The sequence below is a fragment of the Equus przewalskii genome, chromosome 1, assembly GCF_037783145.1.
Source record: "Equus przewalskii isolate Varuska chromosome 1, EquPr2, whole genome shotgun sequence".
Classification (NCBI taxonomy): Eukaryota; Metazoa; Chordata; class Mammalia; order Perissodactyla; family Equidae; genus Equus; species Equus przewalskii.
The window spans coordinates 118,872,844-118,897,012 of record NC_091831.1 but is presented as its reverse complement, the minus strand read 5'-3'; the positions used below and the strand labels follow the sequence as shown (position 1 = coordinate 118,897,012).

At 48.9% G+C, this 24,169-nt stretch overlaps 1 protein-coding gene and 1 long non-coding RNA gene across 7 annotated transcripts in view; one reads left to right on the top strand and one right to left on the bottom strand.

The window, feature by feature from the left end:
• Window positions 1-18,117, bottom strand: part of LOC103552331 (uncharacterized) — a 22,744-nt gene extending 4,627 nt beyond the window's left edge. For 3 of the 6 annotated variants that reach the window (XR_011526869.1, XR_011526867.1, XR_011526870.1), the window contains exons 1-2: window positions 17,993-18,113; window positions 13,476-13,856 (exon numbers count right to left, since the gene is read on the bottom strand). This is a non-coding gene — a long non-coding RNA (uncharacterized lncRNA). Of the gene's footprint in view, window positions 1-9,947; window positions 10,499-13,475; window positions 13,857-17,992 lie in introns of all 6 variants that reach the window. The other 3 variants (XR_011526868.1, XR_011526871.1, XR_011526872.1) reach the window with 3 other exon arrangements.
• Window positions 17,934-24,169, top strand: COMMD4 (COMM domain containing 4). The gene is made up of 8 exons (XM_008522260.2): window positions 17,934-18,197; window positions 22,013-22,084; window positions 22,314-22,379; window positions 22,579-22,618; window positions 22,904-23,023; window positions 23,214-23,294; window positions 23,628-23,804; window positions 23,880-24,169. Exons 1-8 carry the CDS (start codon window positions 18,195-18,197, stop codon window positions 23,918-23,920), a joined length of 600 nt encoding a protein of 199 aa, XP_008520482.1. The 5' UTR covers window positions 17,934-18,194; the 3' UTR covers window positions 23,921-24,169.

Genomic DNA, 24,169 nt, shown 5'->3' with positions numbered 1-24,169 from the left:
GCACCTCTCTGTCTGCACACCCAGAGGCTGCCGTCTGCCCCCCAGCCCCTTCTGGGTGAAGAGGTTAAGGGTCCAGGCCTGGCCAGTGGGGGGGTGATGCCCTCCCAAGGGCAGGGAGGAAGGCTTTGATCTTTGGTGACTTCTGCCTCCGGCTTTCATTGCCTTCATTGTCCCACAAGCCCTTCCATAAGCATCCCCTATTCTGTGGGCCCATGACACAGTCCCCCAGGCCAACCAACCCACTCTGGCACCATCATTCTGTCTTCCTTGCCTGGATGCCCAGTCTTACTTGATGGACCTGATGATGCCAGGAAGACTCTATTTCCAGAGGTGTCAGTGTCCCACACGAGGGGATGTGAGCAGCAGCAACACCCTCTGCCCAACCCCTGCCCAGCCTGGCAGGGCCCCCCCCTTCCCAGGCTCCCTCAGGGCCAGAAGGATTTGGTTTCTGATGGCTGTAGTCCAAGAGCGAAGGCTGCTCAAGCCCCAGGACACTGGCCACCCCAGCACCCTTCCGACGCTCCCCCAGCCCTGGGTGGGCTGGAGCCAAAGCCAGGGGCAGGGCTCTAGCAGACCTGGACCTCTGCCAGAGATTCTCCCAGGGCTGAGGCCTGCCTAGCAGCAGTGGTCGAAGCCAGAGTTACCTGGGATGGGATGAGGGATGAGGGTCGGAACACACCTAAAGGGAGAAACAGCACGGGTGAGGGCTCTGGGATCAGGCTCCAGTAGTGGGAGCCAGGCATATGCTCGCTCTTCTCACCCAGGCTCTCTTTTTTTTCCCCCTCCCCAAAGCCCCAGTACGTAGTTGTAAGTCATTCTAGTTCTTCTATGTGGGATGCCACCACAGCATGGCTTGATGAGTGGTGCGTAGGTTTGCGCCCAGGATCCTAACTGGTGAGCCCCAGGTAGGCACCAAAGCGGAGCCCTAACCACTTGGCAACAGGGCTGGCCGCCACACCAAGTCCCTCTTCATCAGGAACAACTTCACAAGAAAGCTCAGTCAAGGGCTGGAGGTCAGGGCTCAGGTCTGCCCAGGGTTGGGGCTCAGTCTATGATGGGGTCACTACTGGAATTTGCATTTGAGTGAGACCTGGCCCCTCTCACTGCTCCTCCCTTGTACAGGCCTCCCTCCCATCAGAGGCCACCCAACGCCTGGAATAACCCATCCTAATACCTGAGGTAAACCGAATGGGAACTCTAGCTTGAAATCAAGACAGATTTCAAGAAAAGAACTTTAGAAGATCCACAACCTCCAGGACAGGATTCGGGTCCCGTGCCAAGGGTTGGGTAATATTCCTCTTCTCAGGGACCAGCTCCAGCCCCTCAGCCAGGACCTTCCCTGGCACATAGCCCAGACAGTGCCCCGCTCTTCCTCCAAGCACGACAGCCCTGACACGACCACAGTCTAACCGGGTTACACTCCAGCTGTTCTGGGTTAGAATTCTGCTCCTTCCACGCCCCCACCCCCCAACACAGCTGAGTACAGAGAGGAGCCCCCTCTCTCTCTCTGATAATTGGGGGCAGTGGCTTTCTGCAGGGCTTCATTATGGTGACTCCCAGGGACAGGAGGAGGGGGCTGCACTGGGAGCCATCTTGTGTCCCTAGTCCAGAGCCAGAGGAGAGGGTGTATAGAGACCCAGTGGGACGTGGAGAGCAGGACAGCAGTGGGCAAGGTGGGACCCAAGGCGAGAAAGAGGACAGACAGGTCCTCCCAGGGCTGACCAGGCAGACATTTGCCTAAATCCATGGCAGTGAAGCCAGCAGATGCTCAGCTTTGCCTATGCACCTTCCAGAGGTAAGATCTCTCCAGCTGCAGGGATGGACGCAAAGCTGGCCTCCCTTCCTGGCACTCTCTTCTGGGCTCCTGACCCCCACTGGAGGAGGGGTGGCACCACAGCCCTTTGGCAAGTGCCTGCGAAATCCAGACCTTAATCTCCCATCTGTTACCTTGTTTCTCAGAGAAGGGTTGCAGTGATGGTCTGAGGCTCTGGCCACTTGACCAGGACAAAATGGAGTGCTCACAGGAAGAGCAGGGAGAAGAATGTGGGGAAGCCTGGGACCCTCCACATCCTCTGCCGAATTTAGAATTCTCTAGGGGCATTGGAGGCCTCTGTCCTTTGGCTCCAGCCTGCCTTGCTTTTTTTTTTTTTTTGAGGAAGATTAGCCCTGAGCTAACATCTGCTGCCAATCCTCCACTTTTTGCTGAGGAAGACGGGCCCATCCGTGCCCATCTTCCTCTACTTTATATACGTGGGACACCTACCACAGCATGGTTTGCCAAGCGGTGCCATGTCCACACCTGGGATCCGAACCGGCAATCCCCGGGCCGCCAAAGGGGAACATGCACATTTAACCGCTGTGCCACCAGGCCTGCCTTGCTGACCTTAGTCCTGCCTCACTCCCAAGACCAGCTCCAGCCCCCTTTCCCTCCCCTCCCCCACGTCCTGTGCTAGGTGAGGTGGCCAGATGCTGGCTCCGAGGAGAGACAGGAGAGGCAGCATGAGAAAGGATACTGAGCATCTTCCGGCTCATTGTGCTTCCAGGAAGGGTGTTCTAGGCCGAGAGAAGAGCCTTAGCAAAGATCTACAGGTGAGTCAGCTCCTGTACGGGGAGGGAGGACAGAATCCTCCCCCCACCCTCCAGCCACATTCCAGAGCCTCCAGTTCCCTCCCTCAGGGACCCAGTCAAGCCCCCCACCCCACCCCACCCCTGGTCTGGGAAGGGTCTCAGAGTCCCAGAATCCAGCCCTGCCCCCTTCCTCATTACCCAGGTATCCAGGATATTACCCCACATCTTCCAAGCAGGTCGACAGGGTCAGAATCATTCTGTGAGCCCCTGTCAGGGGCAAGGACAAGTAAATCTCCTTGCTGAATTAGGCAGAGCGACTGCCTCCCTGCTCTGCCTCAGGCCCCACCTGCTGCCTGTCCCTCTCCACTGGGAATGATGGTGCCCCAAGTAGGAAACCTGGCCCCAGACCTGCCCTTTATCTCCTAAGGCACTTCCTTCCTGGTCAGGGGCCTGACCCCCAATGCCACTCCTTCCCCGGCTTTTCTGCCCAGGCTGGCATCTGTCCTGCTGGAACCTCTGGCTGGATTCTCCTCTTACCAGTCAGGCTGTAAGTGTTGCCGCAAGATAGTTTAAAAAAAAGAGGAAAATCATGATTCTCATATAGATAAAAAATGAACACACGTTAAAGACTGTGTTTAGGGGCCAGCCCCGTGGCCAAGCGGTTAAGTTCACATGCTCCACTTTGGCAGCCCAGGGTTTCACCGGTTCGGATCCTGGGCATGGACATCATAGCACCACTCATCAGACCACGCTGAGGTGGTGTCCCACATGCCACAACTAGAAGGACCCACTACTAAAAATATACAACTACATGCTGGGGGCATTTGGGGAGAAAAAGCAGAAAAAAAAAAAAAGACTGTGTTTAACTCACTATGAATGAGGGAACCAGGCAGATGTTACAACCAGTTCAAAGAGAAGCCGAAGAAGCATAAATTTATGTGGACTAAAGAAATGTTGAAATCAATGTACACATGTAAAATTGGCTTTGTCCATTGGCAGGGGGAGTCAATTGAATCTCCAGTGGGCAACTTATTCGCATGATTATAGACAAGTATTATTTTGCATTGCTGTCGTCTACAACATACATAGTTGTAAAAAAGGGTTGCGGAAAAAAAATATACAGAGCACCAGAAAGGTGTGTTCTAATCAAAACAATGTGTAGTTTTCCAGTGGAAACATTCAATTACTTTTTTCTTATTCAAAATTTCCTTACAGTGGTCAGAGGAAGAGGGGCTTCGTAAGTACTGGGGTGTCAGGGAAGGCTTCCTGGAGGACAGTAGGACAGGATAGGAAAGGGGAGGGCATGAGCAGAGACCACCAGTTGTCCCGGAATACTCCTCCTCCCATTCTTCATTAGTAATACTATCCCGTATTTTTAGCTGGGCACAAGGTGATCCAGAATAAAGACTGTATTTGCCAGTCTCCCTTGTAGGTGGGTGTGACCATGTGACTTAGTTCTGGCCAACAGGATAAGAGTGTCATGAGGGATGTAGGGTAAGTGTCCCCAAAAGGGGTTTACCAGTTCAAATCCTGGACACATTGCTCATCAAGCCATGCTGTGGTGGCATCCCTCATAGAAGAACTAGAAGGACTTACAAGTAAGATGTACAACTATGTACTGGGCTTTGGGGAGAAAAAAAAACAGAGGAAGATTGACAACAGATGTTAGCTCAGGGCCAATCTTCCTCACCAAAAGAAAAAAGAAAGTGCTTACGGCAGTGCCTGACACATTACAGGTGTTCAATTAAAAAAAAGAGTTTTCCTTCATCAACTCTTATATTTGGTAACACTAAAGTATAGTTTGTGTAAGAAAGGCAGAAAAATACTTGATTCTTTTCCATTACTTAAGAGTTTTTAGACTAAAAGTTCATCCAATAGCATCCTCCAAAGGTGATCAACTTATTTTCTTCTAAATAAACAGAACAGCAGGCTTGACTTAGCCAACAGTCGACTCAGAGCACTCAGACTGCTAAAATATTTGATGTATTTCAATTCATTGCAGGGTTTTTTCTGATACTTGAAATATTCTATTTTTGGCCAGCAAGAGGCTCTTCAAAGCCAAAGACAAGATTTAAAGAAACTCTCTTCTCCTGCCCCTGGAGAGTAGAATGGGCACAAAATCAGACACAGAGCTGAGTCACAAGGACAGCAGAACTGCGGAGACTGAAGGGTCAATGGTAGAGGGTCTCCCATCCTGATGGGAAAGTCCTGGGATCCTGATCCCTGGGACGGGGGAGTTTGAGTGGATGCACCCGAGAACCTTGAGCCTCCAGTTTCCCCTGAGTGGTCTAGGCAAGGAGCAGCGCCGCCTCTTGCTAGAGGAGAGCAGCCTCCCCTGCCTGCAGACTAGGCAAAAACTTCCCTGAGCTGGATCCTTACAGAACCATGATGTGTGTTCTCCTCGTTGCCTCCCCACGTTGCCACCAGACCAATAACTAGAGTCAGTCCTCATCATGACCCAAGGTCGCAAGGACAATCCTGCTCTGAGTGAAATGATTTAGTCACAAAAAGAGTTGCAGGAGCTGTCCCGTATGTACTGGAGGAATCTGGGCGAGGTGGTGTAGGGGAAGACGAGGTTGTTGGACAAAGGGTAGAATAAAAGGTTGCATATATGAGAATTTATTGACCTGGGAACACTCTCCTGTGACTAAGGATTTAATGTCCTGGCAAGGACACCTGGAGCTCTGACACACTGCTGGAATGGCTCCTTGAAGCATAGACATGACAGTTACAGCAGTTAAAGTAGGTGGAGATTGTACAGCTGCTTTCCCAAAGTATCCCAAAAGGAGTCCGAAGGTTCAGGGAGATAGGAATGTTAGAATTGTTGGTTTTTTTCTTTTAAAGATTGGCACCTGAGCTAACATCTGTTGCCAATCTTTTTTTTCCTTCTTCTCCGCAAAGCCACCCCCTCCCCCACCAACATAGTTGTATATCCTAGGTGTGAGTGCCTCTGGTTGTGCTATGTGGGATGCTGCCTCAGCGTGGCCTGATGAGCGGTGCCATGTCTGCACCCAGGATCCGAACCGGCAAAACCCTGGGCCGCCGAAGCAGAGCGCGTGAACTTAACCACTCAGCCACGGGGCCGGCCCCTAGAATGGTTTTATTACAGTATATGCAAGCAGAGAATCCATCGCTCAACTATGTCCCCTTGGAGGGCTCAGAAGAATGCCCCTAAGTTAACAATGATGGCACCAGTGAGGAGCACCTGAATCTTCGAGACTCAATGGCACTAGCTCTTTGTAGGCCAGGCTTGACAGTAGGAGATGCTGCTGTGAATCCAGCCGCCTTAGTGTCTGCAGGGATGGTGGGATGCCGGAATAACAGAAGCCAGGTGGTGAGAGTTAACCATTAATGAAAAGGTGGATGTATGAACTTAATTGGCAGCAAGGCTGGAGTAAGAACCAGAGTGCCTTGATCGTCAGGGACCTGTGGCATTGGCCAAAAACTGATGATATTCCAGAGGCATTTCTTAACTTGAAAAACAAAACCAAACCAAGATCTGGCAAGCAGAAGGCTGCAACAAAAAATTGCAATCCCTTGCCTAGTTTCCAGACCGAGACAATTGAGATCTAGAGGAGGCTGGGTATTCTTGAGAAAAGATCCTGCAACATTACCACAAGTATATTCAATAAATATTACCTCAATCCATCCCCAAAGAGATCTGTGGTCATTTACCAAAGTAACTATATCTGGTGAAAAAGGGTACATCTGAACCTTTTGAGGGCTTTATTTTTATTTACTTTTTTTGAGGAAGATTAGCCCTGGGCTAACACCTACCGCCAATCCTCCTCTTTTTGCTGAGGAAGACTGGCCCTGAGCTCACATCCGTGCCCATCTTCCTCCACTTTACACGTGGGCCGCCTACCACAGCATGGCTTGCCAAGCGGTGCCATGTCTGCACCCGGGATCCGAACCAGTGAACCCCGGGCCACCAAAGAGGAACGTGCGCACTTAACCACTGTGCCACCAGGCCGGCCCCTTGAGAGCTTTAATATAAGATCAGAGCTGACACTGGCACCATGAGACTCACAATGCCATCGTGCCCCCCAGTAAGAGTAGACATGTGGAGGCTAGGTAATAAATGAAGGCCTGGATGAAGACAATCTGCTCGCGCATCCACTAGGGCCGTAGCCCGCCCTGTTGTCACCTTTCTTCTCCCTAAACATGTAATTGAGATAAGTATGCTTAGCAGCTAACAGAGCTCTCACATTTATTCCCTAACCTGTGTATATGAGCCATTATAGCAGAAAGGGCCAAGTGGAAAGCTCGGAGACTGCCCCCTCCCATTGCCAGGAGCAGGAAGTATTCCCGGCAGAAATGCAGAGATTACGGCCATCTCAACAGTGGACTTTCATTCCCCGCTCTTGTCCTTGTGCTATTCTTGTCATCATTTTTTTTTTAAGAATGGCATCTGCGCTAACATCGGTTGCCGATCTTTTTTTTCTTTTTCTCCCCAAAGCCCCCGGTACATAGTTGTATATTCTAGTCATGAGTGCTTCTGGTTGTGCCATGTGGGACACCGCCTCAACATGGCCTGATGAGCCGTGCCACATCCATGCCCAGGATCTGAGCCAGCAGAACCCTGGGCCACACCACTGAAGTGGAGTGTGCAAACTTAACCACTCTGTCACGGGGCCAGCCCCTCTTGCCATCATTTTACTTCTACATTTGTTATAAACCCCACAATATATTATTACTTTTGGTTTAAACTATCAATGTTTTTTAAGGAGTTTTTATTTATTTATTTATAGTTATTTATTTATTTTGGCAAGGAAGATTGGCCCTGAGGTAACATCTGTGCCAATCTTCCTCTGTTTTGTACGTGGGACGCTGCCACAGCCTGTCCTGATGAGTGGTGTGTAGGTCCATGCCTGGGATCTGAACCCACGAACTCCAGGCTGCCAAAGTGGAGCACACAAACTTAACCACTACACCACCAGGCTGGCCCCACTGATATTTTTAAAGAAATCGAAAATGAGAAAAAAACTCTTAAATTTATCATGTCAATGCTCTTCATTCCTTTGTGTAGATCCAAATTTCCATCTGGTATCATCTTTCTTCTGACTAAAGAACTTCTTTTAATGTTTCTTGTATGCAGATCTGCTGGTGATTAATTATCTCAGCTTCTGTTTGTGTGAAAACGTCTTTATTTTGCCTTAATTTTTTACAGATTTTCTTCCTGAATATAGAATTCTAGGGGGATTTTTTCTTTCAGCACATTAGAGATAACATGCAGTTATCGATTGGTTTACATAGTTTCTGAGAAGCTTGGTGTCATCCTTGTTTCTCTGTGCATAATGGGCCTTTATTCTCTGCCTTCTTTGAAGAGATTTTCTTTATCCCTTTTTTTTAAGCAATTTTATTATGATATGCCTTGGTGTGGTTTTCTTCTCCTTGGGGTATGTTGGATATGCAGGATTTCAGTTTTCATCAAATTTGGAACATTTTTGGCCATGACTTCTTTTTTTTCTTTAGGATTTTTTTATTTTTCCTTTTTCTCCCCAAAGTCCCCTGGTACATCGTTGTATATTTTAGTTGTGGGTCCTTCTAGTTGTGGCATGTGGGTCACTGCCTCAGCATGGCCTGATGAGTGGTGCCATGTCCACGCCCAGGATCCGAACCAGCAAAATCCTGGGCCATCAAGGCGGAGCACGTGAACTTAACCACTCAGCCACGGGGCCAGCCCCCATGGCCATGACTTCTTTGAATATTTTTCCGGACCCTCTCTCTTCCCTTTCTGGGATTCCAATTACACGTATGTTAAACCACTTGATATTGACTCATAAATCACAGATGTTCTCTTCATCTTTTTCAGTCTTTTTTCTACCTTTCATTTTCAATAGCTTCTATTCAAGTTCATTGCCTTCAGATTCACTCCTCTTTTTTTCTGCAGTGACTAATCTCCTGTTAATCCCATGCATTGTTGACTTTTTTATTCATTTGGGTTTTTTTATATCTTCCATTTATCTTTTCTCATGTTCAAGTTTTTCTCTACCCTCTTAAAGATATGCAGCATATTTATAGCAGCTATTTTTATATGTTCCTATCTGATATTTACATCATCTTTGTTATTTCAGGGTCTATTTCCATTGATTGATTTTTCTGCTGGTTGTAATTCCTATTTTCCTCCCTCTTTGCATTCCTGGCAATTTTTGACTGGGTAATAGATGTGATTTTTATGTTGTAGATGCTGGATTTTGTTGTTTTCTTTTAAATAGTTTCAGACTTTGTTCCAGTGCAATTTAAGTTACTTGAAATAAACTGGATCCATTCAAGGCTTGCTTTCAAGCTTTGTTAGGACAGTTTCAGAGCAGCCTTTAGTCTAGTGCTATTTGAGCCCAACTGTTGAGGCAATGCTTTTCTAAAGATTCTATTCAATGTCCTGTGTTTTAGGAGGTGTTTCTTTTTTTTTTTCTTTTCTTTTTTTGAGGAAGATTAGCCCTGAGCTAACTACTGCCAATCCTTCTCATTTTGCTGAGGAAGACTGGCCCTGGGCTAACATCTGTGCCCATCTTCCTCTACTTTATATGTGGGACACCTGCCACAGCGTGGCTTTTGCCAAGCGGTGCCATGTCTGCACTCGGGATCCAAACTGGTGAACCCTGGGCTGCTGAGAAGCGGAACATGTGAACTTAACCGCTGCACCACTGGGCCGGCCCCAGGAGGTGTTTCTATTCTGGCTAGTAAAAATAGGAATCGTTTCTAGTCTCCTGCAAGCTCTGGGAATCGTTTAGTCTTCTGCTTTCTGGTAGTTTTTTCCCCACACTTGTAGTTTCCTCTCACACATGTATATGTTAGTACTGAGCCAAAGACTTGAGGAAACTTCTGCAGTTCTCCAGATTGTGCTCACTCACGCTCTCTCTCTGAAGCTCCCTCCTCTTTGGTACTCTGCCTCACAAATTCTATCCACTTTCATCTTCCTAAACTCCCATCTCCATCTCTTCAACTCAGTAGGACAACTGGGCTTTGTTTGGATTCCCTTCCCTGTATTTCAGCTTGTAAACTGCTCCCAGAAGTAAACTGAGGAAACCGTAAGGTTCATCTTCTTTTAGTGATCACAGTTCTGGTCTAGCTATTGTACAATGTCTGAAAATTGTTGTTTTATATATTCTGTCCAGTTTTGTTGTTCAAGGGGGGAGGTAAATCTGGTCCCTGTTACTCCGTAAGTAGGAGTTTCTCCGTGTAGTTTTAATTTGTATCTTTCTTATTACCACTGAGGTTGAACATCTTTTTGTATGTGTCAGAAGCATTTGCGTTTCTTTTTATTTGAAATTTCATATATCTTTCCCATTTTCTTAGAATAGTTGGTCTTTGTTTTCTCTACTTTTAGAATAGAATAAATAATAATAGCACTTCTGATTGTGCCCATGGTGGAGTACCTGTATTGATTATCACCTCCCATCATAAAACTAAAAAACTAAACAGAATGAATGAAAAAATTGTCTTCAGTCATTGGGCAATAGACAGTGCAAGTTTACAACATCTGAGAGAAGGGAATCATATGAAGTGAGTTTCACGTCTTTCTGCCTGGGAGACATTTCCAAGCCTCTAATGATGGCACAAGGAAGTGGAGTTCAAGTAGAGAGCATCAATCTTGCTTGGTGGAGGAAATGAAGATTGGAGTTCAGGGCTAATAAAACTTGCATGGTAGAGTACCAGGAAGGATGGAGTTGACAGAGAAGGAGCCCCAGAAATCTCATAGAGGTTCTCCTCAGGTCCTTGGTCAAACCCTAAACTACGAATGTGCAGACTGAGACTCTGCAAGGCCTAGCAGAGAACAGCTGCTGGGGAGCTGAGCTATTTCAGAGGTCACAGAATGCCAGCGAGACACTGGAGTCCTGACCCAGCCAGAATAGAGAGGCCTCAGTGAACATCCCAGACATTCACATGAGGGCCTAAAAGGCTATGCTTTGGGAGTAAGGAAGATTCCCTAGGAAGAGGGGCAAAATGAAAAAAGACATATGCTAAGAAAACCTAAAACCAAGACTTGACATACACAATCAAGTTAAGCCATCAGTAATTTAATTGCCTGCCAGAACAAAACTCAACACTATTTAGCATAAGATAACATAATCCAAATCATAACAATGCACGTTCACCATATCAAAAAATATTTGCTAGATGTGTAAAGAAGCAAAAAAAAAAAAAAAAAAAAATCCTAAAATTAAGAGAAGAACCAGTCAACACAAGCAGACCCATAAATGGCTCAGATATTAGAAATAGCAGACAAGGGCTTAAAAAAATAACAACACTAAATATATTAAATAAGTTAGAGGAATAATTTTTTTAGTATGTCCCAAATAATGAATGGGACATGTTTATACTAAAAACATTCTTCCTTGCTTACCAGACATCTAAATTTCACTGGGCATCCTGTACTTTATGTGGCAACCCTACCCCTCTGTCAAGATGGAAGCAGAGTCCAAAGCCCCAGCCTCCTGCAAGTGGCCTGGCTTCGCGCAGGGCCTGGATTGGGGGAGTTGTGTGTTAGATGCATCAGAGATCCTTAGTTGTTTACTATATCAAAATTTTTGCCAGACCTGCATACTGTATATGCAGATCTCGATACTGTCAAGTATTATTTTTTACTTAATATTTCCATTTAAACCAATTCTTCATTTTTTAATTTAACTTTTTATTTTGAAATAATTATAGATTCAGAGGAGATTTAAAAGATAGTGCAGAGAGGTTCCATGTACCCTTCACTCTGTTTCCTCTAATGATTACATTCGACATAGTACAGTACAATATCAAAACAATGCCAAACGTATAGTTCTATGTCGTTTTATCACATATGTAAATTCATGTAACCACCTATAATCAAGATACAAAACTGTTCCCCCACCACAAAGAGCTCCTTCTGCTGCTCCTTTGTACTCACACCTGCTCCTCCCTCCCTATCCCCTGGCAACCACTGATCTGCTTTCCATCTCTACAATTTTGTGATTTCAAGACTGTTATATAGGGGCCAGCCCCATGGCTGGGTGGTTAAGTTCATGCACTCTGCTTTGGCGGCCCAGGGTTTCACCGGTTCAGATCCTGGGTGCAGACCTAGCACCGCTCATCCAGCCATGCTGAGGTGGCGTCCCACATAGCACAACCAGAAGGACCCACAACTAGAATATACAACTATGTACCGGGGGACTCTGGGGAGAAGAATAAGAAGAAGAAGAAGAAGAAAAAGATTGGCAACAGACGTTGGCTCAGGGCCAATCTTTAAAAAAAAAACAAAAGACAGTTATATAAATGGAAACACATACTAAGTGACCTTTTGAGATTGGCCTTTTTTTCCCACTCAGCATAATACCCTTGAGACCCATGCAAGTTGTTGCATGTATCAATAGCTTGTTCCTTTTTTATTGCTGAACAGTATTTCATAGTATGGATGTAGAACAGTTTGCTTAACTATTCACCATTTGAGCAATATTTGGTTGTTTTCAGTTTGGGGCTATTACAAATAAATCTTCCACGAACAGCCATTTACAGGTTTTGGTGCAGACATAAGTTTTCATTTTTCTAGAATAAATGCCCAGAAGTACAATTGCTGGGTTGTATAGAAGGTATATGTTTAGTTTTTAAAGAAACTGCTAAACTATTTTCCAGAGTGTCTGCACCATTCTCTATTCCCACTAGCAATGTATGACAGATCCAGTCTTATCTACATCCTCATCAGGATTGGATATTGTCACTACTTTTTAGTTCAGCTATTCTAATAGCTATGTAGTGATCTCTTACCAGGGTCTTAATTTGCATTTCCCTAATGGTTAGTGATGTTAAATATCTATTCAAGTGCTTTAAATCAACTCATTTTTAAAGCCTAAACAAATGTATTTGAAAAGGCAACTTGATTAGTGGTTCTCAAAGTATGGTCCCTGAATCAGCAGCATCAGCATTACCTGGGAACTCGCTAGAAATGCAATTCTCAGGCTTCACCCCAGATCTACTGAATCAGAAACTCTGGGGAGTGAGGCTCAGCAATCTGTGGTTTAACAAGCCCTTCAGGGGATCCTGATATACCATAAGGGGAAAATCAGTCTCATTTGCTATAAATAGAAGGTAACTGTAAAAATAAATGCGTCTGTATCCACTTCAATCATCTTGTGTACCAACAGGTTCACACACCACATTTTGGGCAGAGTGCACTTGTTGCCCAGCTCTGGGGGCTCCATTCACACAGATTATGATGAGAACACCCCTCCCCTGGAGTTGTGCAGTTCACAGTCCACACAGCTTTGTGTGGCGGTTCTGACTTTCAGCCACTGATCTAGTCCTACCTGCACCCCTTCTTGCCCTTAATTTGACTAAGGAAAGTGAGGCTCTGAGGAGGGTAGAGACTTGTCCAAGGTCACCAGCAACATAGTTAGACTCCTCTTCCAGTGCTCTCACCCCTGCTGGGAGCCAGGGCAGGGCCCACACAATTCCTAACCTGTTCAGAGCCTGCCCCTAGTCACTGCTGAGTGACAAATTAGATTCCAATACAGAACGTAGGAGAGGATACCATTTTATGAAATTTATATTTGTAATCCCTAAAAGGAAAAATTCTATTCCTTTATTCACTGAATACTCTGACATCAAATGTATGGGGTTTTTTTTTTAAAGATTTTATTTTTCCTTTTTTTCCCCAAACCACCCCCCCCCCCAACCCTGTACATAGTTGTATACTTTTAGTTGTGGGTCCTTCTAGTTGTGGCATGTGGGACATTGCCTCAGCATGGCTTGATGAGCAGTGCCATGTCCACGCCCAGGATCCAAACCAGTGAGGACCTGGGCTGCCGAAGCTGAGAGCAGGAACTTAACCATTCGGCCACAGGGCCGGTCCCCGTATGGGGTATTTTCCCTGCACACCAGCCAATCCTCTGACACCAGCTGAGTGTCCTACACTTCAATTCAATTCTGATACTACATACCTAGAGTTAGCACCAGACCCCACAGGTTAAGGGCTCAGTCCCCCAAGACTGCTCCCACTTCAGATGGCAGTTGCAAGCAGTGGGTCTCCCAGTTACCCACACTTCTGTCCAACTTGACTACAAATCAGGGTCCTCACAACCCACTCCTCAGGTTAGAGAATTTGCTATAACAGCTCACAGAAGTTAGAGAAACACTTATGCTCAGTAATAAAGGATACAGATGAGCAGCAGATGAAGAGATACATAGGATGAGATCTGGCGGGGTCTTGAATGCAGGAGCTTCTGTCCCATGGAGTAGGGCGCAGCACCCTCCCAGTACACGGATGTAGTCGCTGACCCCGAAGCTTTCTGAGGATCAGGGATTTTTATGGAGGCTTCATCCTGTAGGCATGATGGATTGTTAATTCAATCTGCAGCCCCTCCCAAGATCTAATCATGGCTTGGTCTTCCTGGTGACCGGCTCCCATCCAGGAGCCATGCAGGAGCCCACTCAGAGTCACCTCATTAGAACAAAAGACACTCCTATCACCCAGGGAACTCCAACAGATTTAGGAGCTCCATTTCAGGAACTGAGGGCAGAGACCAAATACATGTTTATTATGTCACAGCTGCATATGCATGGAAAAAAATCAGAAAGAGCTGTTGGAGAAGTTATTTGGGGACAGAAGGGGTTTACTGATATTTTTTAACTTCTCTGTATTTTGTGATTTTTAGTACAATAATCATGTTTAGTTATACAATTAAAATGTGTTAAATATCATTTAAAAAGTCAACATGAAGCCTTGACCTGTCCAGCCAGGGCCTACAGTGGCAGGGTCAGGAAGCCTTCCAGACAGAGCAGGCCGTGCCCCCACCCCCGTTTCACAAGCTGGGACCTCTGCCTGGATACCCGCGCCCACCCCTCCACATTCACACCCACCATCACTTCCTATGAGTGAGGCCTTCCCTTTCCCCCCAGCTCCGGGTGCCCACTCGACCAGAGGACATCATGGTCTGAGCGTCTGCCTGTCTGTCTGTGTCTAAACGGGGGAACTCCTTGGGACGAGCACTCTGCTTGACCTATCACCCCGCGGAGCGTGGCATAGAGATGTGGACAGTGGGTATTTGGTGAGTAAAGGAATGAATGAAGGAGAAAATAATCCTGAAAAAGGTGATTTCTGAAGACCTTTATCCAACAGGTGGAACCAGTCCCCCTTTGAGCAGCCTGCTAGGCAGGGAACCAAGTGTGAGGAGTGGGGTGGGTACAAAGCCCAGTGTTTCTGAAGCCTGGGGAGGCAGACTAGATGGACATGGGACTTGTGGGTAGGTCTAGGGGTGGCAGTGTTGCTGTGGGGGCTGCAAGGAGGCGGCCAGTCTCAGGGAGGGCTCGTCCTTGGAATCCCCCCACATCCATCCCCCAGGGCTGTGCAGTGCAGGAAGGCCCAGCTGATGGGGAAGGTGCACAGGGACTTGTTTGGGACCGGCCACCTGGTCCTGCCTGAGGAACTGACCCTGGGACCCAGCCCCTCAGACCCCCTCAGGAGATGCTCGACTGCGATGTGGGGCTGCCCGAGTGTGGCAGCCAGCTGCAAGTGAGAAGAGGGACAGGTGAGGTGGGCCTTGGTGTCAGAGGCCAAAAAATCACATCCTGACCAGAGGATGGACTGGACTCCAGCCACGATCTGCAGGGCAAAATGATAGGGTCTTCAACTAGCCCAGGATTCTTGGGTTCTCGTCTGGGCCCTCCCCTTACAGGCTCGGTGACTTGGGCTAACCCTTCCCCTCCCTGAGCCTCACCTCCATCAGTGAAACCAGGGCTGGGCCAGGGCTCTCAAGACCTCCCAGCTCTGACCTCTGGCTTTCTCTCAGGCTGGCAGGGGGTCCAACAGACGTGGCCTGGCCTCCCCTGCTTGCCTCCACCTCCTTGTGAAGCCTCCCCGTCTCCCCCTGTGAGACGAGGACAAGCAGGTGCTCACCTGCGGGTCTCTGAAACCTCTGCCCCAGGGGAACCTGGAGAGCCTGGTCTACGCGCAGTGCTCCACTCCACTCCAAAGTACAGTCCCCACTGGCCTCCTGGCATTCTGTGACTTCTAATTGTTCTTCAGGTGGTTCTCTTAGATTTTCTAGAGAGACTGTCATCTACAAATACTAGTTTATTATTTTTCAACATTCGTGCTAAAAGTTTTCCCATGTCTTATTTATCTAGAATAGAGTTTCTCAAAAGCAGCACTATTGACATTTTTGGCTATAATTCTTTGTCATGGAGGACTGTCCTGTGCATCGCAGGATGCTTAGCAGCACTGCTGGCCTCTGCCCTCGAGGTGCTAGTAGCACTTCCTAGTCATGACGGCTAAAAACATCTCAGACACGGCCAAATATCCCCCCGGTGGCAGAATCCCCCTCAGTTGAGAACTGCTGGCCTTAACACAGAACAGTATTGGGTCACAGTAATGATAGCACATTACTCCTGCTCCTGACTTGACTGGGAATACGCCTAGTATGAAAGTATGCTAGGATCTGTGTGCTCCTGTCCTGGCTAGTACACTTGTATACTGTGTCCAAGTTTAATTCACAAAAAATGAAAAACATGATTTTCACACAAATAATGAAGGAATGTGTGTCAAATATTTTAATTAATGAGGGAATCAGTAAGATGATAAAGCTCGTTCAAGGAACATTTTGAGAAAAAGTATTTCTAGTGAAGCAGGAAAGACATTCTGAAGCACGTGCTGAGTTAGAGACGAACCTGTTCATGCCCTATACTGCAATAAAACTGCAATCTTTCGGGTGATCTTTTCTACTGGACAGAAGTCTATACGTTAACATACAACTTCTCAGGTACATTTTCTTACATTACTGGTTTTCAAAGTATAGTCCCCAAACTGAAAGCATCAGCTTCACCTGGAACTTGTTGAAAATGCCAATTTTCAGGTCCTATCCCAGGTCCATGTCATGAGAAGCCTCGGGGCTGGGGTGGGGGCAGCACTCTGCTTTAACAAGCCCTGCAGGCGACGCTGATGCTCTCTAAAGTTTGAGAACCACCACTCTAAATAACCTGTATTTATGGAACAAATCAGTGAGACAACGCTCCAGAATGACATTAAACAGACATGCCACCCACCTTTTTCCTTATTTCCAAATTTAAATAATGTGCCTGTCTGTTAAGTTTGTTGGTTACTATTTTGTTTTTCAAATACTCTACCAACTTAAGGCAGTTTTCATCTATTCCTAATTTTTCTTTTTTCTCCCTTTTAATAAAAAGTGGTTTTCCAAATCTATCAATTTTTTTCTTCTTTAACCTAGTGATATGATGAAATACAAGTTGAATCATTCTTATATTCTTTTTTTTTCTTTCTTTCTTAAAGATTGGCACCTGGGCTAACAACTGCTGCCAATCTTTTTTTTTTTTCTTCTGCCTTATCTCCCCAAACCCCGCCTGTACACAGTTGTATATCTTAGTTGCAGGTCCTGCTAGTTGGGGGACGTGGGACGCTGCCTCAACGTGGTCTGACGAGCGGTGCCATGTCCGCTCCCAGGTCAGCGGAGCGCGCGAACTTAACCATTCTGCCACGGAGCCGGCCCTCTTATATTCCTAAAATAAAATTTTTCTTTGACACGGTGTAGTATTTTAACACACTATTGACTTCAACACGCTGACATTTACCATTTTTAAAAAGCTCTTTACACATGAGATCAATTTTAGCACGAATTGGGAAGTTTTCCAGCTCTATCTATTTATGGAGCACTTTAATTGTCATAGGCTCTATCTGTCCTTCAAAGCTTGCAAGGCCAGGACAACAAAACCAGCTGGGCCCGGTGTACGGGGAGGAGGGCAGAGAACCGAGGAACCATCTCAAACTGCTCAATGTCGTCTTCGTTTATTAGTCTCTTCTCTAGTGTATTTTTGTTGTTGCTGTTTTGTGTTTGTTTTTACCTCTTCACGTGAATAGTGGAAATTTCGTTTTTCGAGACCATCCATTTGCTCAACTTAGCAGTAAGCAAACTAATGCAATTTAAGACAACCTATTTTTCTCACATTAGACTGGGAAAAATTAAGATAAACATCTAACGTTGGCGAAGCCATAGGGAAACAGTTCTGAACGTGCACGTCAATTTTAATAGTCCTTTTTGCTGGGCAACTAAGGGGATTCATCAAAATGAAATCAAATACCCTTGAAGGAAACATCTGGGGTGCTGGTAACATTGTTTCCTTATATGGGTGCTGGTTACATAGGGTGTATGTACAGTTTATGAAAATTCATTCAGCTTCGTATTTACAATACGTACAGTTTTCTGTATGCGTATTATGTTTTAATAGAGTTTTAAAAATAGGTCTTTTTAGCTATAAACAAGCCATAACTATAGCTATAAACAATGCCATCGCTTACTGGTGGAAAACACGGAAATGACCCCAACACCCTCTCACAAGGGAATTACTTTAAAGGCCAGTCAGGGCGCCAGAGCTCCTGCTCCCTTAAGTTGAACAAGTTAAATGGCTTCCACTCCTTTCCTCCCGCTTTGGATGTGTGCTCCGTTACCTGGGGGTCGGCGCCGGTCGCGCCCGGGGAAGCGCTCCGAGGACGCCGCACGACCCCGGCCTTCCGCCCCTGGCGGCTCGGGAGGCCGCCGCCGGCCACGCCCCCACGCCGAGGCGGCCCCGCCCGGCCTCACGTGCCCGCGGGGTCAGCTGACCAGGCGCGACCGGAAGGAGCGGCTGCCTGGTCCGGGCCTCCTGGCGCGATGGTGAGGGATGCTGGGCGATGCGAGGCGGGGGATGCTGGGCGGGCAGGGTAGGATCCCCCAAATCTCCCTGCTGCCGCTGCAGGAAGCGCGGGGCGCCGGGTGCGAGGAGGTGGAGAGCCTGCGCTGTCCCCTCAGCAAACGCCTTGGGTGCCGTCCCGAGGGCCGGGGGTCTGATAGAGAAGAGCCCCCTCCCGGCCTCCCCTGCAGGCAGTGCAGGCCGGCCCGCCGGCTTGGAGTCCCGGTGCTTCCTTGGCAGGAAAGAAGGGCCCCCGCCCCCTGACGCAGGAAGCGGGGCTGGTCGGGAGCAGGAGCCCTGCCGGGCCTTCCCCTGCCCCAAGAGGACCTCCCGAGGGTGCCCACTTCCCAGCCCTCCTGCGAGACTGGGAGAAGAACTGGTTTAGAATTCGGTCCAGCCTTCCGCACTCTTAGGAAGCCCCTTCGCTCTTCTCAGAGCCGGAAAGGAGGAGTTTTTGGATTGGGACTTTCCAATTCACCCATCCGTTCATTCCTTCAGCAGATTTGAGTGCCTTTCTACATACTGTGCACTGTGCCACGCGCTGGGACTGCAGTGGCAGGAGGGAAGGGCAAAGCTGGAGGCTTGGACTGGCGGTCCTAGTCCAGACTTGAGGGGAAGGACCTGACTGCACCTTGTGCATAGCTTAGGAAGGCTTCCTGAGGATGGCATCAACCGGAGGGCCTGGGGGCGGGGAAGAAAGCTGGCTGGGTGCAGCGCAGTTTGTGTACCGGGGGTCAGGAGGCATGGGGGCCGGGTGAGGGATGCCGTATCTTCGGACAGGGAACAGCATATTCACAGACTTCAGATGAGAGAGAGCAGGGCTGCCTGGGAAGGAATGCGTTTCACCTAGCTGGAAGAGTATAGACTGGAGGTTAGTGAAAGATGAGGCTGAACAGGTAAGCAAAGAGCAAATCTTGCTGGGTGTTGAGAGGCACATAAAGGCGTTTGGACTTTAGGAAAAGGGCACTGGGAAGCTAGAAAGATCCTTCTGGCTGACTTGTAGAGGGAGCAAGAGGGGAGCCGAGAGCCCAGGCTGGGGCAGCAGACTCCCAGCAGATGGTGTGACCTGAGTTAGGGTAGAGAGAGTGGAGGTAGAAGTGAGGGAAATCCGCAAGGCTCAGGGACTAAATGCGGGAGGGAAAAAGGCGAGGCAGGCGTCTGGGCTCGGTTCCCAGGTGGTGGTACTCAGAGGGTGGGAAGCCCAGGACGGGGAGCAGGTTTCAGTGGGAAGAGCACCAGCTGCTGTGATACAGCCTGAGTGAGGTGTGTGGGAGCCGCCGGTGCAGCTGGCTGCAAGACAGTCTAGATTTAAGGGTCTGGAGCTCGGAAGAGACTCTACAGTGGCAGTTAAAAATTTGAGAGTCATCAGCACAAAGATGATCAGTGAACCCTAAAAATGTGTGACCTCTCTCCGTGACAGTGTGAGTTGGGAAGAGAGGGCCTAGAACAGAGCCTAGAGAAAATGCTAGTGTTTTAAGAAATTACACAAGGAACACATTCTTGTGGTAAAATATGTAAATAATACAGATGGTAGAAGACTTCCATGGGGGAAAAGGGACCCATTAACTTAGGAAACATCTGACATCTTAAATTTCTCTGACTTCTAACTGAAATTTAGAATTTCCTTCCATCATGGATATTGGCAACAAACCCCAGTATTATTAGCAGCACCTCCAACTGTGTCACTAATAGAAATCAGAGATATTTCATATCACATGACAGCTGTTGGCATTGTTTATGCTCATCATTTCTAAATTATGGTTATTAGACTTGAAACGTATACCATATCACCAATTTGTATTGAATATTTTGATAACTTTTAATTAGTTTCCTTTGCAATCCTATATATTTTATGCATTTAAGAACATTGTTTTAAGAAAGGCCTATATACTTGACCAGATGTCAAATGAGTTCATGGCACAAAAAAGTTAAAACCTCCTGAAATAGAGAAAGAAGTGCAAGACTGTCCTTAACACCGCCGTCACCTCAGTCCCCTGGCCCAGAGTCGTGACAGCAGGTGGTCTGCAGAGATGACCGTTTGGGGATTGAAGAAAGGAGAGTGAGCCAGCAAATGAGACCAAGGCCAGGCCAGAGGGAGAAGTCAAGAAGAGTATGGTGCTTCAAGAAAAAGAATGGGTTTGTGTCAGATGCTGCTGAGGAGTTAAGGAAGAGGAAAACTGGATTTAGTGACAAGAGAGCCATTTGTGACCATGGCTAGAGGACTTCATTGGAGGCCCACATAGAAGCCCCAGTGCAGTGGGGTCGGATGTGATCAGGGGGTGTGGGGAGTGGCAGGTGAAAAGGAGCATGAGGGTTGGTCCTGGGGCGGGTCTGAAGTGGCTGATACGGTGAATGTGGGGCTGAGTAGAGGGCTGGCATTGCCAGGCTGCAGTGAGGGCAGGATCGGGAGAACCTGGATGTGCCATGTCCTTGGTTTGTGGGGTTTTCTTCCCAGCATCTGTAAGCAGCCCAGATTGAGGTGTGGGAAAATGGACGTGTGTATTGCTGTGGGTTGGAGCTTTTCCAGGCAAACAGGACAAAGGACAGTTGATCAGGGGAATGGAGGATTTTGGTAAGACATTGTTGACGGGGGGTTTGCACTCAAACAGAGGAAACAGACCTTGAATAAATGATGAAACATGATGTATGCTGTGACCAGTGCTAAGGAGATCAAGAAGGAAGGCCCAGGGGCTAGAGCATGATGGTGAAGAGCTGCTTTATTTTTTTAAACACCTTTATTGAAGGGCCGGCCCCATGGCCAAGTGGTTAAGTTCACATGCTCCACTTCAGTGGCCCAGGGTTTTGCCAGTTCAGATCCTGGGCGCAGACCTAGCACCACTCATCAGGCCATGCTGAGGCAGCGTCCCATGTGCCACAACTAAAATATACAGCTATTTACTGGGGGGCTTTGGGGAGAAGAAGGAAAAATAATAATAATAGTAAAAAACCAGCTTTATTGAAATATAATCAACATTCAATAAGTTTTGACATGTATATATTCATGAAAACATCACCATGATCAAGGTAGTGAATGTATCCACTGGTTCCCAAAATTTCCTTGTGCAAGGGGCTATTTTAGAAAGTGTGGTGGGGCCGGCCTGGTGGCATAGTAGTTAAGTTCACACACTCTGCTTCGGCGGCCTGGGTTTGCAGGTTCGGATCCTGATTGCAGACATCAAGCCATGTTGTGGCGGTGTCCCACATATAAAATAGAGGAAGATTGGCACAGATGTTAGCACAGGGCTAATCTTCCTCAAGCAAAAAGAGGAGGATTGGCACAGGTGTTAGCTCAGGGCCAATCTTCCTCACCAAGAAAAAAAAGATGTAGTCAGGGAAGGCCCATTGGAAGAGTTGTCACTTGAGCAGAGACCTGAATGAAGTGAGAGAGAGCAATCCACAGAGGGGACAGCAAGGACACCAGTGAGAGTGTACTGATGTAACTGAGGAACAGCAAGGGGGCCAGTGTGGCTGGAGCCCATGAGAGAGGTGACATGTGTCATGAGACCAGGGACTTTGTTTAGTTCTGTGCTGTACCCACAGCACTTGGAATGGGATCTCCCACAGAGAAGGTGCCCAGGCGATGTTTGCTGAGCAGATGAATGCCTGCCATCAGAACGAGGGTGGTGGCAGGGTGGGTCAGGGAGAGGGATTTCTATCCTCTATCAGCCTGGTAATAGGGGAGAACAGGTGGCCAGAGGGCATCCTTCTTGCTCCCTGAGGAGCAATAGTAGGGAGACATAGACAGATCCTGGCCACACCTCCGTCCTCCAGCCTGACTGCCTGCCTCACTCCTGTGCAGAGGTTCCGGTTCTGTGGTGATCTGGACTGTCCCGACTGGGTCCTGGCAGAGATCAGCACGCTGGCCAAGATTGTTGAGTGCACAGGGTCTACTTGGGGGGAGGGGGAAGGGAGGGGCCGGGGAGGGGGGCTGTGGTGGTGGAGGATGGTGAGATTACTGGTGTTGGGGCCTCAGTGCTCTCAGCCTGTCCTAGCATGCTGTGTGACTTTGATCACATGGCCAGCCCTCTCTGAGCCAGCACCCCCCACCCCCTGGCGTGGGGGGTGGGCCAGTCTGGCTGATGTGAGGCCTCTCCCTCCAGTCTTCGGTGAAGCTGCGGCTGCTGTGTAGCCAGGTGCTGAAGGAGCTTCTGGGACAGGGGATTGATGTGAGTGCAGGGCACAGCTCCCCACTGTCCCACGAGACTGTGACCCCACTGCCCTGAAACTGCACCAGGCCCAGGGAGGTGGGGGATCTGCTTCCCACACTCCCTGGATCCCTCCCATCCTTACCACAGCATCCAGGCTGGGAGGCGGGGGGCTGGTGGGCAAGGGCCTGGCACCCCCTGAGGCCTCCTTTCCCCATAGTACGAAAAGATCCTGAAGCTCACTGCTGACGCCAGGTTTGGTGAGTACCTCACTGACCCACAGATCTTGGGATGACCCTGAGTACTCATCCTGAGGCCTGGCACAGAGGCCCTCCCTCGCAGCAGCCTGCCCTACTCTGCCTTCCTCAGTGGAGGAACATGAGGGGAAGAAAGACATCCACAGTCCCACCCCGTGTCCTCTGCCAGCAGCAGCAGTGCTCTTGGCTCAAGGAGGCCTGGGGCCCCTGAGCTGAAGATAGTGGGGCAACAAGGAGGTGGCTGGGGCCACACTGACGCCCCCCTACCCAACCCACGGCTCCCTCCAGACTCGGGCGATGTGAAGGCCACGGTGGCAGTGTTGAGCTTCATCCTCTCGAGCGCGGCCAAGCACAGTGTGGATGGCGAGTCCTTGTCCAGCGAACTGCAGCAGCTAGGGCTGCCCAAAGGTATGGGCATGTGGGTGGCCGCTGGGTAACCTGTGGGCCAAGCTGCTGCTGGACAGCAGGCCAGGCCACACACATGTGACCCTAAGATGCGCCCTGCCCTTTCTGGGCCAGGAGTCTGAGACCCGCCTTCTGAGCAGCCGCAGCCCCAGTCCCAACCTGCTGCCTCAGGGCACCTCCATTCTGCCCCCAGAGCATGCAGCCAGCCTGTGTCGCTGTTATGAGGAGAAGCAAAGCCCCCTGCAGGAGCACCTGCGGGCCAGCAGCCTGCGTGGTGAGTGAGTGGCGGGCCAGGGTTGGGTCTGGGCTCCATCCTAGAAGGTACATGCAGCATGGGAGGTGCTTGTCCTCAGGAGACTTGGCCATGGTCACATGGCAAGCAGTCACAGAGTGGGGGCTCCTGACTCCAGCCCAGGTTTCTTTCCTCTGAGATCTGCTCTGGATAGCCTGAGCACCCGATTATTGCCACCTGCCCTGGGTCAGAGAGATGAGAGCTTCTCAAAAGCCACGCAGCCTTGAAGGGCTGAGGGCTGAGCCAGGGTGGGGGCCAAGGCTGCCTGGCTCTCCTGCTGTGATTCTGAGAGGACCTCCCTGGCTTGTCTCGCAGTGAACAGGCTGGCAGGTGTGGGCTGGCGGGTGGACTACACCCTGAGCTCCAGCCTGCTGCAGTCCGTGGATGAGCCCATGGTCCACCTGCGGCTGGAGGTGGCAGCTGTCCCGGGTGCCCCGGCCCAGCCTGTTGCCATGTCTCTCTCAGCAGACAAGTTCCAAGTCCTGCTGGCAGGTGAGGCTGAGCTGTCCCTAGAGGTGTAAGGGGCCCTCCCAGATTATACTTGACTGCCTACCTCTCCCCCTGCAGAACTGAAGCAGGCCCAGACCCTGATGAGCTCCCTGGGCTGAGGAGGAGAGTGTTTGGGGCCCATGTGGAGCTGCCCTATCCCTGTCGCTGCCCTCCGAACTTCTCTTCAGGTGGTAGCCCCAGCTCCAGGACCCTAAGGGCCTGGCCTCAGACCTCTGGCTTCCTAGGTTCCCACTTAAGAACTCAGCATCGGGATCCTGACGACTTGCCCAGTATTGCCTTCCCTTCCCCATGAAGGGCACTTGTCAGTGATTTTAACAAGCAGGAAGAATAAACAGAAGTGTAGAGGA